Below are 23,117 nucleotides of genomic sequence, written 5' to 3'. Positions count from 1 at the left end.
CACCCATCACAGTGGTGCACAAAGAAAAAATCGTAAAACATAGTGAGAGACCTTAGAATCCAGCTGGGATGACAAATCTAATACACAGAAAATTTAAGTATAAATACTCTTAATCTGCAACCACAATACACCAGTGTGTTACTGAATACAGACTGAAGACCACTTGTAGTTAATTAGCCCAGTTATCCTAATACCACTCTGCAGGACACAGCAAACTGTCATCCAGAACTGTGTAGGGGAGAAAAGCCTCCATCTGCCACTCTGTAGCAAGGTTATGAAACTAAACCCTCCTATCCTGGCAAAAGGCTTCCTTGTTTGGATAGATGCCATCCCAGACTTTATTTAAAGTTCAGTGAGCCAGGCCAATTCATGTCATTAATCCCAGGGAACATGTTAGCTTTCTATGGTAGTGTCAAGGTTTTCCAATCATTTTGATAACTCATGAGTAGGCAAAACACCATATTTTGCTTCTTGAATTTCTATAGAGGTGCTACTTCATTTTACTGTTTTCATTCTTACCTTGAACTTACATTTTTAAAATGAGCTCTGGTAATGTAACTGATCCCAGGGTCTTCCCCCTATTCCCACCTCATCTTAACTTAAAAAGTTACAGCATTATTGCTTCTGTTCTCAGTTTTTCTTAAAAGTGACCTTGAAAAACAAGTTTAAACTTTTTCTTCATTGCATATATTATTTTTAATGCAGTTGTGCATCTGAGTTTTATTCTGAGCTTCAGAAGAATTGTGTGTGTGTACATATTATGTTTTCTCATAGTTTTGCATCAAGTGCCTTCTATTTTTATTTATTGTCTTTTCTCCTATAGTAAACATCAACAGCACAGTATAAGATTAAATTATTATTGAATGATTTTCTTTAGGGAGGCTTCCCCAGTGGCTCAGCAGTAACGGATCTGACTGCCAGTTCAGGAGATGCAAGAGATGCGGGTTTGATTCCTGGGTTGGGAAGATCCCCTGAAAGAGGAAATGACAACCCACTGCAATATTTTTGCCTGGAAAATCCTATGGACAGAGAAGCCTGGAGGGCTACAGTCCATGGGGTCCCAAAGAGTTGAACATGACTGAGCATGCATGCATGCACTTATGCATACTACAGGAATGATGTATTTCCCCTACTCATAATCATTACAATTTTCTAAACAGCTAATTTGGATTGGGAAGATTGCCCCAGAGGAAGGCATGGCAACTCAATCCAGTATTCTTGCCTGGAGAATCCCATGGACAGAAGAGATTGGCAAGCTGTAGTCCATAAGGATCTCAAAGAGTTAGAACGTGATATGACTGAAGCTGAAATGACTTAGAACGTGATATAGATTACTTGTTTTCACCTTGGAGGTTGTCTTTGTTGGTTTATTTTTAGAAAATATACTTTTCTTATTTTCACAGGTAAAAAGATGGCCTATCAGAAGGTCAATGCAGATCAAAGAGCTCCAGGACATTCACAGTACTTAGACAATGATGACCTCCAAGCCACTGCACTTGACTTAGAGTGGGACATGGAAAAGGAACTGGAAGAGCCTGGTTTTGACCAGTTCCAGCTAAATAGTGCTGAGAATCAGAATCTGGAAAATTCAGAGACTGCAGACCTCAATCTTGATCCCATTCAACCAGCAACTTCACCCAAAGGAAGGTTTCAGAGACTTCAAGAAGAATCTGACTATGTGACCCATTATACAAGATCTGCACCAAAGAGCAACCCCCGCAACTTTTGCCGCCTTTTAAAAATATTTTGCACGGCAATCATTTTATTTATTTCTGGAATCTTGATAGGCTATTACTCACATAAAAATTGCCCTTCAAATGCTACATCTTCAGGAACACTTGATCTTCATTTATACCAGGAGATTCTCAAGACAATCCAAGGAGAAGATATTAAGAAGTCTTTCAGGTAGGTGTGCAAAAAATGGATGTTGGTGGGATGCATCTCCTGGGAAAGAGGTCTTACAGGGAATATCCTACTGGTGATGTTTCCATGGTTTAAAGTTAGTCTTGCAAGCTGAGAGACATAACTTACCAATAACCCCTTCACGGAGGGGGATGCATGGTTTCAGATTTATGATACTATAATACAAATTTATGACGTTGCTTTGATAATCAATGATAAGAACCATAACCACTGTAGAGACTAAAAGACTTGAGCCACTATATTTTCTCCCTCTTGGGAAATCCCAGGTAGGGCAAATTGGGATGCAAAGATTGCTGGATGTACATGTAATAAAAACTAGTGCATTAGCCATATGATTGAAATTTTTAATGACATCAGAATAAAATAAATGTGCTTTATGAACTGAAATAACTGTCAGGAGCTAAGGCAAACACTGGTAGTATTTGATCCACTGCATCACTGAGCTTCCCAATGAGTATTTTTATTGAAACACATTGGGTTCCACGTATCAGGCAGTTGTAAAAGGTCATCTCTCTTTTAAGGTAAGTCTGCCTATGACCTCTTTAGCCAGAATGTGTTATTTATAAGTTAAATGATAAAATATTTTTATCAGGCTTTAATTCTGAGTTCTTGGGAAAAGCTCCACTCAAATCATATGACAAATGGGTAAGTTAAATTTTATTGCTTATCCTATCATTAACATATATGTTGAATTGTAAAGGGTTTCCTAGTTGACGTATTTAGAGAGGTGAGGAACTGGAAGGGAAGATTAATTATTAGTCTTCACTTGGGTCTTCCATACTTGGTAATAAAGACTAAACCTAAGTGAAACGTATTTGTTGTGTGTAGATAGTTGAGAGAAAGGGATATTAAGTCATAAGGATATTCCTTTTGGGTTACACCAACTTATTACCATTAATATGTTAGCACATATGCATTTCTAGGGATCTTCTAGGGAGCATGCCCACTGCAGATGCATCATTTAATCTATGTAGAGGCATATCACACTGATGTTGGTGAAATATAATTCTGTCTGAACATCACACGACTCATGATCATTTGTTTTCTGTGTCCCTCTATGTCTCTGTCAAATGAAGAAACTAACAACTTCCATGGTATTTCTCAATGTCAATTACTTATAGTGAATCGAGTGAAAGATACAACATTGTCTTACAATGAGTGATTGTATCAATTAGGATCCAACCACAGCAGAAAACTCCCTGAATATTTAAAAGAGAGGGCATTTAAAATAGGGAAATAATTTCAACAGAGCTGAAAAACTGAGAAGCCGATTTGGGGACACTGAGACAGCCAACAGATGAACAGAAGAATAGAGTCATTACTAAACCTAGGCTGGAGAAACAGAGTGAGTTGGGGAAACTCAGTGGAAGTTGGAACTTTCTGCATACACAAATGGGTTGGTGGGGGACATAACCTCACCCAGAGGCACCACTGAAAGCAGAGTGAGAAGTACCACGGCTTCGCTCTTCCTTCTGCCCTCCTCCCAGTTATCTGTTGGTTGGCTGAACCCAGCAGGAAGGCTGTTGATTCAGTTCAGTTCAGCCACTCAGTCGTGTCCAACTCTTTGTGACCCCATGGACTGCAGCACACCAGGCTTCCCTGTCCATCACCAACTTCTGGAGCTTGCTCAAACTCATGTCCTTCGAGTCGGTGATACCATCCAACCATCTCATCCTCTGTCATCCCCAGTTCCTGCCTTCAATAGTTCCCAGCATCAGGGTCTTTGCCAATGAGTCAATTTTTTTCATCACATGGCCAAAGCATTGGAGCCCACAAAAATAAAGTCTGTCACTGTTTCCACTGTTTCCACTTCTATCTGCCTTGAAGTGATAGGTCCAGATGCCATGATCTTAGTTTTCTGAATGTTGAGTTTTAAGCCAACTTTTTCACTCTCCTCTTTCACTTTAATCAAGAGGCTCTTTAGTTCCTTTCCACTTTCTCCCTCCCTGGAAATCGAAAGGTTAGGACACTGTGCTTTTATTGCTGAAGAAGTGAAGTGAAGTGAAGTCACCCAGTTGTGTCAGACTCTTTCCACTTTCTAATTATGCCTAATATTGTATCTTTTTTTAATGAAAGGGAATTATTATTTCCCCTTCTTATAAGTGAAATAGACAGAAAATTAGAAAATAATAAAGTATACACTTATAATCTTACCACTTTACTCCCATAATTTTATTCTTTCTATCTTATCCTATCAAGCAGCAAAATTGCATTATACCATGTATATTTTTTGACTTCTGCTTTTGAATTTTTTCCACTTACAGTATAGTGAGAACCATTTTCAAACCAATAAACACAGAATTGAGTCATGACATTAAAATGTTGCTGGTGTTCCCTTATGTAGAGGACATGAATTTATTGAACCTGTTCTTTACAAATGTACATTTAGGTTGTACCTACATTTTCATACATAAGTGTGTGTATTTAATTATTCCCTTCTGATAAATTCCTGGAAGCATATCACAGATTCAGAGAGTTTAAATTTGTTTAGTTGTTTGCTTTGTGTTACCAAATTGCCTTGTAGGACTGCCAACCTTCTAGGTCCTCGTTACTTTTTGTTTTGATAGGCCAAAAATAGTGTTGACAAACTTTTATATCTTAATTGACCACTTGTAGTTCTTTTTTGCATGTATGAACTACTTTTATAATTTAAAAGTTTATATTTACTGAATGTTGTAGTAGTGAAATAGTCTATTACTTCATATATGGTGTCCCATTTTTCTGAATTTCATTTAGTTGATGTATTTTATTTGTTAACAAATAAAAATGAAATGAACAATAAGAAAAATTCTTAGATTTTTAAAATATCTGCATTATTTGGACAGAAGCAATATTTTTCATTATTCTCTGGCTTATTACAAGTAATTAGCCAGGAGTTAAAAGTTATACTGTGAAATGATCTTTACAAACATTAAATAAAATACCATATTTTCTTAGCTGCTGATTAACTCTTTAGAAGTTTAGGACATGTATAAATTGTCATCAGTTATTTCTCCTCTGACCCCACAGCTCGTGCCTAGCTCTCTCTCTTGAGATATATATATATATATGTATATGTGTGTGTGTGTGTATATGTATACATATATATATATTTACTGTTATAATTTTAAAATGCCAGGTTTGAGGATGATGCTATAAGCAATTATTCTCTGGTCTCGAGCTGCACTTTCCAGACATCTTCCTGCTCTTCCTCTGTCTTGAATTATATCTTAGCCTGTCTTTTGTGTGTGTGTGTGTGTGTGTGTTCCTATCCAATTTTAGTATTAGAGGGAATGAGAGCAGGAAGGTTGGGAAATATGAAGAAGGCAGTAAAGCAAATGGCATTTGAATTGGAGAAAAACATGTAAATGTATTTAAGCAGTGCACATAATTCAATTTATGCAAATGACAGCAGAATGAATTTAACAGTAGTAGAGTGATGGTTCCTAAAGAAAGTAATTAGCTATTCTATCACTGATCTCTCCAGATAGCAAGTGCATATTGTCTCAAATTTAATCACAGAAGGAATACAAAGGATAAGATTTATTTAATTATCCATAATATTTTATTACTCTGGACTTTAGATAAAGCAACTGCTTCACTCAGTTTCTCAGTGTTATGTAGAGTGACATTAATTCCCTTAACTTACTGGCTCAACTCACAGGTGAAAGGTCATGCCTTTCACAATCCTTAGGCCTTTGGCAGGAGCAAGAGCAGCACCCACCAAGAGGATGAATGAGGATTATTGACAGAGGGTCTTTGAAGCAAAGGACACCTTCTTAATCCTAGGCAACCTTTGAGGGTGTTCATGTGCCTCAATGAAAGCCTGAGTACTAACCACTGGACTTCCAGGGAATCCCTATAATCCCCTTTTTTGATCTCCCACCAGTTGAGTTCTTTCTCTCTTTCCCTGCAATAATCAGTACTTTATTTTCTCTCTTTCTGTTGACATAAACCACCTTCTATCTTGCAGGAGAGAAAGAACTGTGAGTATGGCCCAGTCCTTAGGTCATAGTACGTGGTCACTCAGTAAATCTTTATTGCAGGAGACAATGTACCCAAAATATAGACCTTCTTATAAAGCCTTCACTTCTATGTGTATGTTCATTTTTTAAAAGAAAATAACATATACTTTTGACTCTTTATGTATATTACTGAAATTCAAAATTATGTATATGTGTGTATATAAATATATATAAAATCTTTGACTTTTTAATGTATATACATTCTTATACATATGCTAAAAAGTTGATTTTAACGGTAGCAGATTTTCTTTTCTCTAATGAAAACATGTGCTGTGTGTCTGCTGCATTCCAAGCAGTCTCCCAATCACTCGACAGTTTTTAATGGTATTCTGTTTAATCTAGAGAGCATTTCCTTTCTATAAAGAAGAAATGCAAGTAAACATTGCACAGAAAGATATTTCTATGATCACAGGTTTGGTGGAGGTGCAAAGTAGATTCCCTGACAGATCTTTTCGTGCTCTGCCAGTGTCAGGATGGGTTGTCTCAGGCTAGGGCCAGTTCAGCTGGAAGTCATGCTTTCTTCCTTTTTAATGTTGAAGTAGAATCAAAGGATTCTCCCTCTACCCTCTCTCCTTCTCTCAGTCCTATCCCTTATCTCTTGCCCTCTTCCTGCTCTCTACACACTCCACACTCAATTATTTTATATTCGAAGTTACATACTACAATTAGGTTACTTACTTTCCTAGTAAGCACATTTTCTTTATCTTTTTCACTAAATCTGTCTCTGATATGAAACACCAGGAATGAATTAGATTGTTAAGGATCAAGATAAAGGAAGTCTTAGTTTTTCAAATTTGATTTTTTCTTAACGGGAGGAATGTATTTTACATAAAGATAGGACTCTTTTTCAGTGACGGTCAGCGAAATATTTTTGTCATATATACCAAGATCATCTGTGCTTACTGGCTGCCTATCCTGAAAACTGCTCAACCTTAAGGCTTATCACATTTTTTCTTATATCTTTCCTACATTGACTATAATAGGCTTTTTCATCCATTCACTTCTTGATCTTATTCATTCCAAAAAAAGGAACAAGATCAGTCAGATATAGTGCAAGGGAAAAATAAACCTTTTCCTCTGAGGATAATGTATGTCAGTTTCCTGTGGATTCACTTGACTTCCTGACACTCTTGCAATAGAAAAGTTGGTAATGATCACATTCAATGGAGTGAAGTATAGTTAAACATGGAAAGGTTGGGAACCGATTACACATTTCTTTCTTTCATGTCCCTTTTTAATGTCAATAAAATAAGATTCAAATAACCTACATGGATGGCCCTTTGAAATTTGCAATTTGAAAATCTCAATCCATGCTTTAGAAATTAGGCAATATATTTGACAATTGCAGCTAAAAACATTAATCCCATAATCTCATCAGTGTAATTTATAGAAGAAATTTAAAGTAGATAATTTAAAAGACGTAATTTTGTCAACTGGTTCCAAATTGAGAAAGGAGTACATCAAGGCTGTATATTGTCACCCTGCTTATTTAACTTATATGCAAAGTACATAATGCAAAACGCCAGGCTGGATAAAGCAAAAGCTGGAATTGAGATTGCCAGGAGAAATATCAATAACCTCAGATATGCAGGTAATACCACCCTATGGCAGAAGAACTAAGAGTTTCTTGATGAAAGTGAAAGAGGAGAGTGAAAAAGTTGGCTTAAAATTCAACGTTCAGAAAACTAAGTTCATGACTTCTGCTCCCATCACTTAATGGTAAATAGATGGGGAAACAATGGAAACAGTGACAGACCTATTTTGGGGGGCTCCACAATCACTGAAGATGGTGACTGCAGCCATGAAATTAAAGATGCTTGCTCCTTGGAAGAAAAGATATGACAAACAAAGGTCCATCTAGTCAAGGCTATGGTTTTTCCAGTGGTCATGTATGGATGTGAGAGTTGGACTGTAAAGAAAGCAGAGCACTGAAGAATTGATGCTTTTGAACTGTGGTGTTGGAGAAGACTCTTGAGAGTCCCTTGGACTGCAAGGAGATCCAACCAGTCCATCTTAATGGAGATCAGTCCTGGGTGTTCATTGGAAGGACTGATGTTGAAACTGAAACTCCAATACTTTGGTCACCTGATGTGAAGAGCTGACTCACTTGAAAAGACCTTGATGCTGGGAAAGATTGAGGGCAGGAGGAGAAGGGGACAACAGAGGATGAGATGGTTAGATGGCATCACCGACTCGATGGACGTGGGTTTGGGTGGACTCCAGGAGTTGATGATGGACAGGGAGGCCTAGCATGCTGTGATTCATGGGTTGCAGAGTCAGACATGACTGAGTGACTGAACTGAACTGAACCAAGACGGCATATTAAAAAGCAGAGACATTGCTTTGCCAGTAAAGGTCCGTCTAGTCAAAGCTTTGTTTTTTCCAGTAATGTATGGATGTGAGAATTGGACTATAAAGGAAGCTGAGCACTGGAGAATTGATGCTTTTGAACTGTTGTGTTGAAGAAGACTATTGAGAGTTCCTTGGACTTCAAGGAGATCCAACCAGTCCATCCTGAAGGAGATCAGTCCTGGGTGTTCATTGGAAGGACTGATGTTTAAGCTCAAGCTCCAATACTTTGGCCACCTGATGTGAAGAACTGACTCATTGGAAAAGACCTTGATGCCTGGAAAGATTGAAGGCAGGAAGAGAAGGGGATGATAGAGGATGAGATGGTTGGATGGCATCACCGACTTGATGGACATGAGTCTGAGTAAGCTTGAATAGTTGGTGATGGACAGGGAAGCCTGGTGTGCTGCTGTCCTTTGGGGTCACAAAGAGTTGGACATGACTGAGCAACTGAAGTGAACTGAATTTTTTAAACATTGCATATTTTATTGCAGTCACCTAATTTTTTTTAAAATGGATATTTCTAGCTAATGGGAGAGAAAGTAAAGTTGGTTGGTAATGCAGATATTTAAAAATGGATGATGAAAGCTTCCTCTCCACTGCCCCTATCTTGGGAAACTAACAAAATGGATAGGTGAATTTCTTTCCCAAATGTTAGGTGTTTATATAACTACAGTTTGATGGTTATTTTTATATATCAACTTGGCTAGGCCACAGTGCACAGATGTTTGGTCAAACACTATTGTAGATATTTCTGTGAAAGTGTTTTGTTTTATTTTAAATGAGATTGACATCTAAATCAGTAGACTTTGAGTAAAGCAGATTATCTTTAATAATGTGGATGGGTTTCAACCAATCAGTTGAAGGCCTTAATAGAAAAACACTGACCTCTTTGGAAGAAGAGGGAGTTCTACCATCACACTGACTACCTTTGGACTTGAACTGCAATGCTTCTCTGAGTCTCCAGCCTAGTGGTCTACTCTATAAATTTTGAGCTTGCCAAGCTTCCACAATTGCATAAGCTGACTCCTTAAAATAGATATCTCCCTCCTTCCCTCCCTCCCCCTCCCTTTCCCTGTCTCTCTCTCTACATATATATATGTGTGTGTGTGTGTGTGTGTGTGTGTGTGTGTGTGTATACACACATACATACATACATCCTTGTCCTCTTTCTCTGGAGAACCTTAACTAGTAATACATGCAGATTTAGGAAACTTAAATAAACCAATGCAATTTGCCTGGGAATTTTTCACTCTAAAATAATTTAGTCAGTCTTTAGGATTAAACTGAATAATATGGAAAATTTAATTTTTAAAAGCCCATGATCATCACTATACTTATTTTATTAATCTGATATCTTATTTTTAATAATGTAATAATAAATTTATAGAATAGAATTTGAAATTACATTCTAAGTGTCTACCAGGTATTTAAAATATTTTAAAAATGCTTTATTTCCTCAACTTATTAAATTTGGTGGTATGAAAATGTAGTCAACTCCCAAAGCAAAAATGCATCTTCCAAAATTTACAAAGAGTCATTCTTATCTGGAAAAAAATGGCATTGAAATTCCCTTCCCTTTCATTATAACTGGAGCAAATATATTAAATTTTATATGCCTGATTTGGGAAATCAGTTTCTGTCTTCAATAACTGATTGTGTGTTATAGCTGGGTCCTTTACAAATGAAGTGCACTTCTATTGCTTAAAAATTGCTTTCCTGTGCAACATGATGTAGTGATGAATTAAATCCAAATGAGTCTTATATTAGTAGTGTCATAATATGTAACTCGTCCCCTGTGGAACTTTTTTTTTTTTTTATCTCATACAAGGCAAGCTAATGTCTTCCTCTCATGACTCACTTCTCAGAAGGGTGTGCAGCTTTCAGTATTAGAAATAAGGAAAACTATAATTTAAGATCAAATTACCTTTTTATAAACTCTTTAAATCACAGAGAACATGTTATCATGTCCCCAAATATGCAAATCAAACTCTGATAGAACAAGAAACAAAAGAAGTCATTCCAGTTCTGTGGAGTACATTTCCATCTGTGAGAGAAAAATGAAACTGCACATTTTTCTCTGAAGAGAAATGTGTGCAGGTGGCTTTTACCTTCAATAAAAATAAAATCAGTGTGGGTGTTTTCTCTCTATTTCTTCACTCAAGTTTCATCATATTAACTCTATTCTGTAGGGAACAATTTGTAAGATCAGCTTGTACCAATATTGTAGTTCAAGCTGCTACATATTTTTAAAAGTTCTAATTTATTAGCCTGATAATTTTTGTAATTTGATTGAAACATCAGAAATTATCTTATAGCTGCTTTCAGTGTGTCTGGGTGGCAGAATGTAACTGGTTATTTCAGAATACTCTTGCTATTCACATGAGCAAAGCACAACGGAAGAAAAAATGTTTGTTTCAGCCCAGAGGGGCAGCCAAGATATTAATAAACTGTATCAGATTTTCATAGGCTGCTACTCCTTGTGACCTCCTGTGGGTTTTTCTCTTGGCCAAACCTTTACACATTTTTTTCTGCATCTTGCTCTTGTGAGCCATAGCTGGGTGTGAGTCACTTGCTGCTGGCATGCCACATAATAGAGATCTGAGCCTTCCTTCTGCCATTCTTATTTAGAGAAACTAAATTCCCATTCAATCTGTTTGTCCTGGTTCAAATTTTAAAATTATGTTTCAAAGACTTTAAATTATACACAAAGGTAAGCGTATGATATATTTATATAGAAAAGTGCTAACGAGTTAGAAGCATTGTTGAAGCTATACATTGTTATAGGGAAAGGAGACACTTCACCTTTCTAATTTAAGGGTTTGTATTGTTCTAATAAAATTTATATTCCATTAAAAAATTACACCTGATGGGCTATCATCAAAATCTTATTCAAGGTGCCTTTTAACATCACTGCATTTCTTTATGCATGTATTTATTTAATAACTATTTCTTATGGGCCTATTGTGTGCTGGGTTAGCACCAAAATGATGAACAAGACTACAGGATATCTGCATTTATGGTATTTATGTTCCCACTGGCCAGAGGGAACCAATGGGAACATAGTTGTTCAGTCAGCTAAGCATAATGACACAAAATGATGCATTGTAGTCAGTAGAAAGGGAAGGAGGGAGAGATTGACTAATTTGCAAAGGTCTCTAGGGGTTAATTTTGAATGAAGTGGTCCATTCAGTTTCAAGTGGACACTTGCTGTGTTCCTGGAGGGTGGGCCAGGCCAGTTCCTCTGGACCTTTACCCTGGGATGTCCATGGGGCTATAGATTGCTTAGCAGATTTTTGGTGGAGCCTGTCGGTCCTCCTTGCTTCCATGGAACTCTTTTCCCTGCTGATTTATTTGCTGTTTACCACTATCTTTGCAAATAAACAACAAAAAATATAAAACTAACCCACTTGTAAAGAGTGAGTTCAGTAGGAAGCAGCAAATGGGAAGAGATGGTGACTTCTGATGACCCTTAAATTTCTATTTATTTGCAATATCCAACTCAGAATTTAATTCTAAATAAGAAGCACTGCTCCATTGCTGTGTCTCCTTAAATTTACTGAAGAAAGGGTCACTTACTTAAAGTTCTGCTCTTCTTCCCCAAATAGCCTCATTTCTAAGGACTGCCTCATTACTCATGGTTGTTTCTGTTTAGTTTTTTTTCCACTAACTCCACATTACACAATAAGTAAAATCTTTCTTACAGCTGCCTTATTCTGAAATGATCATTCTAAGAATGATTTGTTAACCATGGATTCTTTAGCTGTTAGTTCTTGTTTAATCAGTTATAATCTTTTGAAAGAGTTGCGGTTTGCTAATTATGTGTAATTATGGTCTGACACTCAGTGGTGCATGTTAGCTGTTTAAGGCTGCAGGCAGTATCAGTGAGAGTGCTGCTTTACAGACAAGAAAATTAAAATATATTGAAGTGAATTTTCTTAACATCTATATATGTTGCAGCTGAGTCCTTCATATGAATAGGAACAGGGTATCAAAAGGTTTCCTATTATAGTATTTTTAGTGGAAAAATGTGACCCTTTTAGCAGGAAATGTCCAGAAGAAATCGGGACCAGAGGATTTGAAAAGTCTCAAGGTGTGGGTTCTCAGAATTGAGAAAGTAGCAGCTTTGGAGTAGCCACACATATAGAGAAGATAGTGATTGCTGCTAGCAATGTTCATGCTAGAAATAAACATCTTTTCCTCTGCTGGGAATAAGGGCAAATGGAATGACAGATAGTATTGGTATTAAGTATTGCTACAATAATAGTTGAGCAGACTCCAGGAGATGGTGAAGGACAGCGAAGCCTGGCTTGCTGCAGTACGTGGGGTTGCAAAGAGTCAGACACGACTTGGCAACTGAACAACAACCATCATTAAGCAGGAAAAAGAAATTTAGCCATTGGGAGGATGCCACTTGAAAAATAATTTGCTGACTGGTTGGAGGAGAAGCTGTGAAAATGACACAGAATGACCAAAAAAAAAAAAAGGAAAACTAGACTACAATTTGAAGTAAGAGAAACAAGATGACAATCACTAACAAAACAAATTAAGTTTTCCTTCTGCCAGCTGAATTAAGAGAAGGTTTCTAAATTAGAAACCTGGGTTATAAAATAACCCAGCAAGGAAATGCTACCATGAGAAACTGGAATAGAAAATTCTTAGAAGGGAAGAGAAGAGGATACAGTGGAAGCTAATGGGAGAAAGAGGCAACAACAGAGACTTTGAGAAATGGCAGCTCAGCTGTTCTGATCCAAGAAAGCTCTGCTCCCATATTCTGTGTTGGCTGTGTACAAGTCCTGGGAAGAAGAATGAAGGTTCTTCCATGGAAAATTTATCCAGCATGAGTGGAAGTGAAGTGAGCATCTGAAGAGGAACCTAGAGAAGCCTGCAAAACTTAGCAGCAAACCAAACATACTTCTAGGTCTCATTTGGCCTTGACATATTGACCAGGATTTCCCAGAATGTATATCTAAGCTGCACACTCAATGTTGATAGAGGTCATGCAGTGTTTTTCTGCAGATGAAACTATTTAATACAAATTTGTCATAGGAGTATGTATGTCTAGTGTTTCTGAAATCAGAGTGATAAGAAATAGGAATATGTACCTACAGCTACTGTTGAATCCAATACTGACTCAAATGCTCCAGTATCAACCTTGATTCTTTCTAGGCAGGTACTAATAGTTTATTTGGGAAAATAATAAAGACTTGGGTTTCCATCTGCTCCTGAGTTAGTTTACCTTGAAGCAGTTTCTCACAACTCAGCTGTTGTCCACAGATAACTTTAGTACAGGTCACTCCTGGAACACGTAGACTCAGGAGTCTTATGATTCAGTGCCACCAACTTCTGCAGTCAGGCTGTTTGGAAAAGGTAAATTGGGGACATTTCACACATATTGTTGTTCTCTGTAGTGCCAATACTGCATTTCTGTAACCTTCATACCACTGAAGACATGAAGTCAGGGGGATTTATAGCACAGCAATGCAAACAACTTGGAAATGGATTTGGAATCAGTCTGCATCGGATCAAATCCCAGCTCTACTATATTCAGCTGTATGATCTTGAGGAATTTCTTAAACTTATAACACAGTTTTCCTCATTTATAAAATGTAGGTGATATTTGTCCCAATTTCATATCAGTTAAGTTCAGTAGCTCAGTCATGTCCGACTCTTCACGACCCCATGGACCACAGCACACCAGGCCTCCCTGTCCACCAACTCCTGAAGTTTACTCAAACTCATATCCATCAAGTCGGTGATGCCATCTAACCATCTCATCCTCTGTCATCTCCTTCTCATCCTGCCTTCAATCTTCCCCAGCATCAGGGTCTTTTCAAATGAGTCAGCTCTTTGCATCAGGTGGCCAAACTATTGGAGTTTCAGCTTCAACATCAGTCCTTCCAATGAATATTCAGGACTGATTTCCCTTAGGATGGACTGGTTGGATCTCCTTGCAGTCCAAGGGACTCAAGAGTCTTCTTCAACTTCTTCAGTTCAAAAGCATCAATTCTTTGGCACTCAGCTTTCGTTATACTCCAACTCTCACATCCATACATGACTACTGGAAAAACCATAGCCTTGGCTAGATGGACCTTTGTTGGCAAAGTAATGTCTTTTCTTTTTAATATGCTGTCTAGGTTGGTCATAACTTTTCTTCCAAGGCATAAGAGTCTTTTAATTTAATGACTGCACTCACCATCTGCAGTGCTTTTAAAGGGATATAAAAAAGTACTTAGGGATTAGCATGTAAAACACATAATTTTAATTTGTTTAAAAATTTTTTTTGGCTGCATTAGATTGTAGCTGAAGCATGTGGGCTTGTGGTAAATGGGCTCCAGAGTTCAGAGGTTGAGGTGCTCAGGTTTAGTTGCCCCATGGCATGTGGGATCTTAGTTCTTCCACCAGGAACTGAACTGTGTCCCCTGCATTGGAAGGCAGATTCTTAACCACTGAACCACCAGGGACATCCCTAAAACACAGTATCATCTATTTTTTATTGCTGTTATTTTTGTTAGTAAAAGGTCTTCAGCCATTCTCCAGTGGTAATTTCTCATTGACCACCATCCTTCACAGGCTGTTTTTTTTGGAGTGTAGCCCAACCTGTGTCTGTTCTCTACTTCTCTCCTCTTCTGTCAACTTGATGTTCACATTCATGTTATTTTTTTTTTCTTCTTCCAAGTCATGGCCGTCAGTCTCACCTTTGATATTTTAAGTATTTCACCCAAGAATTTCAGTGTCAGCCAAAATAATGCATACTGTGTGCAGTGCCTGATCATATTTGCTAATAAAACTTATTCCACCTTAGAAATAAAATATCTTGGCTCTCAACAGGGAAAAGTCCAGCCTCCCTACTGAAAACTACATTCTTTAGGATGACAGCAGTAGGCACAGAAGAAGCAGCAGCCCGTTTTTGTTAAAAATAAAATACTGTAAAGAGTAAAGAAGTAAGGATAATCATCATGAGGAATTTTGGAGCAAAGTTGGTTAGAAGTTGGTTCTGATATAATGATAAATTATCAATGATTTCTGAGTAGGAGAATACAAGTCCAGAAGTACCTTTTCTTATGATCACTTTCTGAAGCACGAGTTGGACACAGGAAGGGATTGGAAATAAGAAAGACAGTGCAGAGATGGCTATAGGTGTCACTTTCACAGTAAATACTTAGTGTTCATCAGGTGCATAATCAATGAGCTACGTGTTGGTGGAGCATCAGTGAAGAGGTATACAAGTGCTAAAATGCTGAAGTGAGAGCCATGATCTACAAATCTGATTTTATATCTCCTGTCCAGTGTTGATACAAACTAAAATTCTCAGGCTTTGAGACTAAAACCTCTGTATCAGTTCTTTTTGCCAAGACTTCTTGCCATGTCTCAGGTTTTACTGAGCTGCCAAGTGAACACATCAGTCTGGATTTGTTGCATGGCAACTTGCAGAAGACATGAGACCCCTGGATCAAAGATGAACGATTGTTTATTATAGCATAGTAAGCAGCCTAAGCATTATGCTTGCATGAGTCCTTTGAGAACAGTTTCCCACAGGGTGATGAAAAGAGGGTTAGTGGATACCAGAACATGGTGTGGTTGCATCACAGAAGAGAAACACTGGGGAGTAGTCACACGTGTGAAGTAAACACTATATTTATCTTAACAAAGCTGTGAATGGACCTGACTTTTTCTCTGGGAGAAACACTGTATATTCCAAGGCTGTTTGCTGTATACTTGCCCCTGGATGATAATGCTGAGTAAAGGCAGCCTGTGCCTCTTATAAGATGCACAGAAATGTGAAAGTGTCATCGTTGATTCGGAGCTATCAGGCTTTAGTAAGTTGCCTGGGCTTCCCCGGTGGCTCAGACAGTAAAAAAGTCTTCCTGCAATGCAGAAGACCTGGGTTCGATCCCTGCATTGGGAAGATTCCCTGGAGGAGGTATATGGCAACCCACTCCAGTACTCTTGCCTGGAGAATCCCGATGGACAGAGGTGCCTGGTGGGCTACAGGGCATTGGGTCACAGAGAGTCGAACACGACTGAGCACTAAGCACACAGTAAGTCACCTGGATATATTAAACATCTGCTTAATATATCAGTAGGTAGGTAGGAATCAGTACAGTAGGTAGGAATGGAATTCTCAGAAGAATATAATGTAGTTTATGATTGCAAAGAGCTTGAAATCTTGGTGAAGGATAAAGAGAAAAATATGTCCCAATAGAAGCTGACTGTTATAATTGCAGTAAAACAGATATAGACAAAGTGTCATTAGGAGAAGAAAGATTCTCATTAGAGGAGTATTAAATCACACAGGTGTGGCAGTAGTTCTTTTCAACAGTTGAATTTAGCTTCACAGCAAAAATAAACTCTGATATATCAAACTAAACCTGAGAGAGAACCCAGGCAGCCTGGAGGGGTTATGGATATGGCTAGATGGAAATAGGATTTTGAGAGTACTCTCCTTAGTCTATGGGCTTCCTGATATCATTAGAACAACATGAATCTAACTAATTTATATTTCATTGTTCTCAGTGGATATTTATTTTATAAAGGTATACTAAACATGTAAGTGTTAATACTCTTAGAGTTACTTCAGGCATCGAAAAACTAACTAGCTATGCTTTATGATACTCTGATATGGTATTACTAATCATGTGGCAATTAAACACAGGAAAGCAGAATGTTAGAACTTAGTAGACTTTCTAGAATATGCTATACACCCTAAACTGTTTAGCCATGGTTGGAATGTCACAATAGTGCATTGGAATTTAGAAATTCTTAGAATGAAAATGTCTGCCTAAAACTGGAGGAGATTTTGATGTTATTCACTATGTGGTGTTTGGTGAGGCAGGAGGCTTAGACTAATTTTAATATACAAACAATGAGAAAATCTCAAAGCAGATGTATATGGCCGTAGTAGTAATTCATTTCAACCCATTCAAATCAGAAAACTTTTCATAGTTGTCCTTTCTTTTAATAATTAGTTAATCAGGGACACACTGATCTGTGTCTCTTCCCAAACTTTTATAATAAACTAAAATGGGTTCTTGACCCATTTTAAAGCATCTATCAGGTCAAATCAGATCAGTCACTCAGTCGTGTCCGACTCTTTGTGACCCCATGAATCGCAGTACGCCAGGCCTCCCTGTCCATCACCAACTCCCGGAGTTCACTGAGACTCACGTCCATCGAGTCAGTGATGCCATCCAGCCATCTCATCCTCTGTTGTCCCCTTCTCCTCCTGCCCCCAATCCCTCCCAGCATCAGTGTCCTTTCCAATGAGTCAACTCTTCTCATGAGGTGGCCAAAGTACTGGAGTTTCAGCTTTAGCATCATTCCTTCCAAAGAAATCCCAGGGCTGATCTCCTTCAGAATGGACTGGTTGGATCTCCTTGCAGTCCAAGGGACTCTCAAGAGTCTTCTCCAACACCACAGTTCAAAAGCATCAATTCTTCGGCGCTCAGCCTTCTTCACAGTCCAACTCTCACATCCATACATGACCACAGGAAAAACCATAGCCTTGACTAGACGAACCTTTGTTGGCATAGTAATGTCTCTGCTTTTGAATGTGCTATCTAGGTTGGTCATAACTTTCCTTCCAAGGAGTAAGCATCTTTTAATTTCATGGCTACAGTCACCATCCGCAGTGATTTTGGAGCCCCCCAAAATAAAGTCTGACACTGTTTCCACTGTTTCTCCATCTATTTCCCATGAAGTGATGGGACCACATGCCATGATCTTCGTTTTCTGAATGTGGAGCTTTAAGCCAACTTTTTCACTCCCCACTTTCACTTTCATCAAGAAGCTTTTGAGTTCCTCTTCACTTTCTGCCATAAGGGTGGTGTCATCTGCATATCTGAGGTTATTGATATTTCTCCCAGCAATCTTGATTCCAGCTTGTGTTTCTTCCAGCCCAGCGTTTCTCATGATGTACTCTGCATATAAGTTAAATAAACAGGGTGACAATATACAGCCTTGACGTACTCCTTTTCCTATTTGGAACCAGTCTGTTGTTCCATGTCCAGTTCTAACTGTTGCTTCCTGACCTGCATACAGATTTCTCAAGAGGCATATCAGGTGGTCTGGTATTCCCATCTCTTTCAGAATTTTCCACAGTTTCTTGTGATCCACACAGTCAAAGGCTTTGGCATAGTCAAGAAAGCAGAAATAGATGTTTTTATGGAACTCTCTTGCTTTTTCAATGATCCAGCAGATGTTGGCAATTTGATCTCTGGTTCCTCTGCCTTTTCTAAAACCAGCTTGAACCTCTGGAAGTTCACGGCTCACATATTGCTGAAGCCTGGCTTGGAGAATTTTGAGCATTACTTTAACAGCGTGTGAGATGAGGTTTAAATGGAAAATAACAATGTTAAAATGTCTTTGACTAATTAGTAAAATGAATCTATGTCCACTTATTTAGACAGTCATCATATCTATTACATATTTGCAGACATAAATACCTACTTCTCCATTAGTTCTTAAAATTAACTCTGATTCCCACTTAGAGAGTTTAAGCTGTTAACAGGAGTGCTTGCCTGATCTCTGATAGCCTGAGCAAACAACAAACAAAAGCTTGTTGAGTTAGTGTTGGAATCCAGTTTGTTGTGTGTTGGGGGGTGGTGGTGGTGTGTTTCCAATTAAACCTTATTACAGATGTCACAGTGGTTAGGTATAGTTTCTTGACATACCGGTACCAAAATCTATTCAAGACATGCGGTGATTAGTGTATAACCTTGGCTTTATTTTTGTTTAACTGAAAGGTGCTAATAAAACACTTTTTGCAAGTTATATGTAAAACTTTGAGCATTTGCAAATAGCAGATAACATGCTTGTCTTAATACTTTTGTACCAAGTCTACAGGAAGTGTTAGCATAAAAGTGAATATATACTTTTAGGCAGCAAAGAAAAAAATCTTCTATATTTGATTTTAAAAATGATTCACTTAGTATTTGGTAGAAATATGGGTTGTAAGAATCTCAGAGTCTTTAAGTGAGGGAGCGATAATAGATATTACTCCCTTAATAAGATACTTACTCACTTTGCTTCTCCAGTGTCAGATTTAAGAATTTCAACATTCTGAATAGCTCAAAATGTCCTCTCAGATATTGGCAGTGGTCATGGAGAGATCACAGAACTAAAATGAATTGTCTGTCTGCTTTGTGTATCGATAATGAGGTATGCTAGTGGGGCTTGTATTATCAAAAAAATAAGTACATAAAACATAAAAAATAACAAAAAACTAGTCTTGGAAACAACACATTAGTGCTTTGTAATCACCAAATGATGTGTTCTAATGACAACAATATGCAGAAGTGGTAAACAAACAATCAAGTTGTGAATAGACTAGTCAGCATCAGGTACAGTGGAGCCACACACAGGAGAACTATGACTTATGCAGTTGTCTTTTTTATTCAATATGCTATAATGTCTAAATCAAAGTTTGTAATGCATTTTTAAAAATGCAGGTTATAAAAATCTGCAATAAGTTTCTGGACCAGTGAGCACTGTCAGGATAGATTACAGTTGTGCACAGTCTCTGCTATAACAATATCATGATGAATGGAGAATGACACCAGTTGCCCACTAATTTCCTAAGATTACTGCCTTGATGATATTGATTCTTCCTGTGGATCCTTAGACTCAAGATTATAGCATACATACAGAGATATAATCAGTTTTATAAAGTATGCTTTTAATATAGCCTAATTTTTACTTCCCTAACTAAGATGTGCTGGTCATTAGCTATCAAGAAAATAAATTATTGCATATTATAACATTTAAGGCTATCCATAATTTAAAATATTTTTATTTTATATCAATTGAATAATAAACTCAAATTCTTAAATTGTATTCATACATGCATTCAGTGGACATTGTTAAGCATCTGTTTACAGTACAGGTTATATCAGAGCATGGGAAAATTTAAAATATATAAAGTAGACTTCCAGGTTTCAAAAAGCTCAGACTATTAAGAGGTAGGAGGTAGGAGTGTTTGAAATGATATAATTTGAATAAAGTGTGAAATAACTAAGACTTATGACAATATCTAGGTAAGAACTAATAACAAGGTTTTAAAGAACAGGGATAATGTCACAAAGGGAATGGGTTAGAAGGTTACTAGGCAGAGCAAGGGAAAAAGAGAGTTCAATGTGCAAAATTATATTGAGTACTTGTAAATGGCCTATAGTTCTCTGTGGCTGAATTGTAGGTTATGTGGACGTAAGGTGATTTGAAAAAGAAGGGGAGAGATGTGTGGCAAAGGAGAGGGAGCAGAGAGGATAGAGGAGGAGAAGAGAGATATAGATACAGGTCACATATTGTGAAGGACATTTTATAGCACCTTAAAATGCTTTTGGTTTGTTTTGCTTCATTTTTAACAATACATTCGAGAAGATACTTAATGAGATAAGTATTTTAAAACAAACCCAGGAAACAATATTAAGGATAGATTACATGAGGAAAAAGTGGAATGAGGTTAAGGAGATAGGAAGCTGTTGCAAGAATTCAAATTATTGCTTGTATTGCTGTTGAAGGTTGAATCAAAGCAAACTTCATGGTCACGAGGCACAGAACAGACTTCCATGATATTTTACGGGTAGCATCAAGAGGATTTACTGCTTTAACAGTGGACAAAGAAGTAAGCAGCTTTATCTTTCCAGATTGTACTTTCCTGATTCTGAGGAAAAGATGGTTTTAGGTTAGAAAGTATGTGTTTTCTTTTTCATGCAATCACATAACAACCCTTTCCAGGGTGCCAATTTTAAGTAAAGCCCAATGCTATGGACTTACATATACATCATATGTATTTACAACCCTTGTTAAATGCAATTTTTTCTGGCATTGAAAACATAAAAATCCATCAAAACAAATCCTCTGAAAGGTATAGATTTCTAAACAGTGTTTGTGGAAGCCTCAGGTCTTCTCTCTTTCCCAGTTTATTCATTTGGGACTCGTTGTTTAAGCAGAGAACTATCTTACATAAAAGGACTTGTATTGTTGCACTAAGCTAGTGTTCATGCAGTTCTAACTGGAATGACAGGAGTGAAGGCCATTAAAAAGGAATGCTTGAAATCGATCAGAGATAATGAAATTGCATTGGTCCAAGTATTAATCAATTTTAATAATTGTGTGTTACAATGGCCATGCAATAAAAAGGCTGTTATTTTCAATTTAGTTCACTTAAGCTATGTCTGCATGATTGTAACACAACTAGTTGAAAAGTGTAGCTGTTTTCAATACCTGTGCAAGAATCTGTTTGATTGTTGATTCTCTTTTTCTCTTTGCAAGTTCCAAACAAATTCTATTTTGGCTAGTTGGTTGATCAGACTGTTCATACCAACTCTTATTTTGCTATCATATAGATATAACCTTAAAAATTAGTTTTCAAAGAGTAAGACTATTCTGGGCTAATAAAAAATCAGCCATCTAACAAAGGTGCCTTGATTCATTAGTGTTTTAGAAAGCTATAAATTAATTCACTAGAAGAATTATTGATGGAGTTGTAGACAGTATGTGTTTTTTCTGAGAGTCCCTTTTTTGCCTCAACTTTTTAGATGGTATCCAACATTCTCAAATGGTTATTAAGAATTCTTTCCAGTTTAGGTTAATATTCTCTCTGATCCTGCCTTAAGTAGTAAGATTGAGCCTGTTCACATAGCTCAACAAAGAGAGAGTTGCCTAAGACCATTCTTGAGGATCTGGCTAAATGCTTACAGAAATATGCAGGTATATTAGTGATGGCTGGTTATCACTCTACATATATATATATATATACACATACACACACACACACACACACACACTAACTTGTCTTAGGTTCTTTAACTTTGCATTTGAACAAAGAATTGACATGTAGGCAACTTCCTGATGATACATTCATGCTTATTTTACCACTGTCCTTGGTTACTTCTTGGCTTACAAAGTGAGAATTAGAAGCTTCATAACCAGAGCTTGGGGAAAACTGAAGAATAGAGAGAAAGGCAGGAACTTACCGCTTGTGGACAGGGAAGGAATCACACTGATTAGTGGACCCCAGTGGTTGCAGCTGTATCTACATATCTCTCCTGATTCAAAGACCTGAGGTACACCTTCTTCTATGGGACTAGATGGGAATAGTGGTTTTTCTGTGAGCAGGGACTATGTGGTTCCAACATCCAGTTAAAGTTCAAACCTATATTTCCATCGACACCACAATTTTGTTTATGATTTGGTCCTGAAAGGCTTTTGCTCTTACTTAATCACTTGGGCACCCTCCCTGTGCTGGGCCTTGTACCACAGAGATTTGAGGCAAGGCAGGCCCAGATTCAAGGCGGGCTTTTCTGAGCTTTCCCTCTGGCCACAGTTTTGTTGGCCTCTTTAGCTTAACTAGAATATACTTTTCTCCTTTCTCTTTTTCAGAATAGAGGCCAGTACTTGGAAGAGACTCTCAACATTGAACGCTGGACCAGCTCCTGTTGCTTTCTACTCATTTTATTTTCTTGTCTGTGATCCCTGTGTTTATTTCCAATTCTTTCCTATCAGAATGGTGACTCATTGCCATAGTTGAAAAGAGATAAGAATGAAAAAAGAATCATGCTGTCCTGAATTGGTAGTTGATTAAATTCAGCGTTGTATTGTTGGAGGAATTAGACGGTGAAAAGATGGAACACATCTTGTGAATCCATTTTTACAAAGGATTTTTTTTTTTTTGGCATGTTCTATGACCAGCTGTACTGGTAGAAAGTTGTGATCATGATTGCCTCCAGACAGAAACATGTGCCCATTTTGGTACCTAGATGATTGCCACTCAGCCACTGAAATCAAAAGTGACAGGGACATGTGATGGATTGATTTATGCAGTGGAATAATCTGATTGTT

The 23,117-nt window shown here is 37.6% G+C and overlaps 1 protein-coding gene across 8 annotated transcripts in view; it reads left to right on the top strand.

Annotated features, from left to right (window-relative positions):
- NAALADL2 (N-acetylated alpha-linked acidic dipeptidase like 2) overlaps positions 1-23,117 on the top strand; it is a 1,562,846-nt gene that overhangs the window by 711,470 nt on the left and 828,259 nt on the right. For all 8 annotated transcript variants that reach the window (XM_024995414.2, XM_059888525.1, XM_059888521.1 and 5 more), the window contains one exon: positions 1,404-1,905. In XM_024995414.2, coding sequence (XP_024851182.1) covers positions 1,412-1,905 — 494 coding nt within the window. In that variant the 5' untranslated portion in view covers positions 1,404-1,411. The remainder of the gene's footprint in view (positions 1-1,403; positions 1,906-23,117) is intronic.

Source organism: Bos taurus, chromosome 1, assembly GCF_002263795.3.
Source record: "Bos taurus isolate L1 Dominette 01449 registration number 42190680 breed Hereford chromosome 1, ARS-UCD2.0, whole genome shotgun sequence".
NCBI classification, from domain to species: Eukaryota; Metazoa; Chordata; class Mammalia; order Artiodactyla; family Bovidae; genus Bos; species Bos taurus.
Note: the sequence above shows the minus strand (reverse complement) of the source record. Positions and strands in the feature narration are given on the sequence as shown.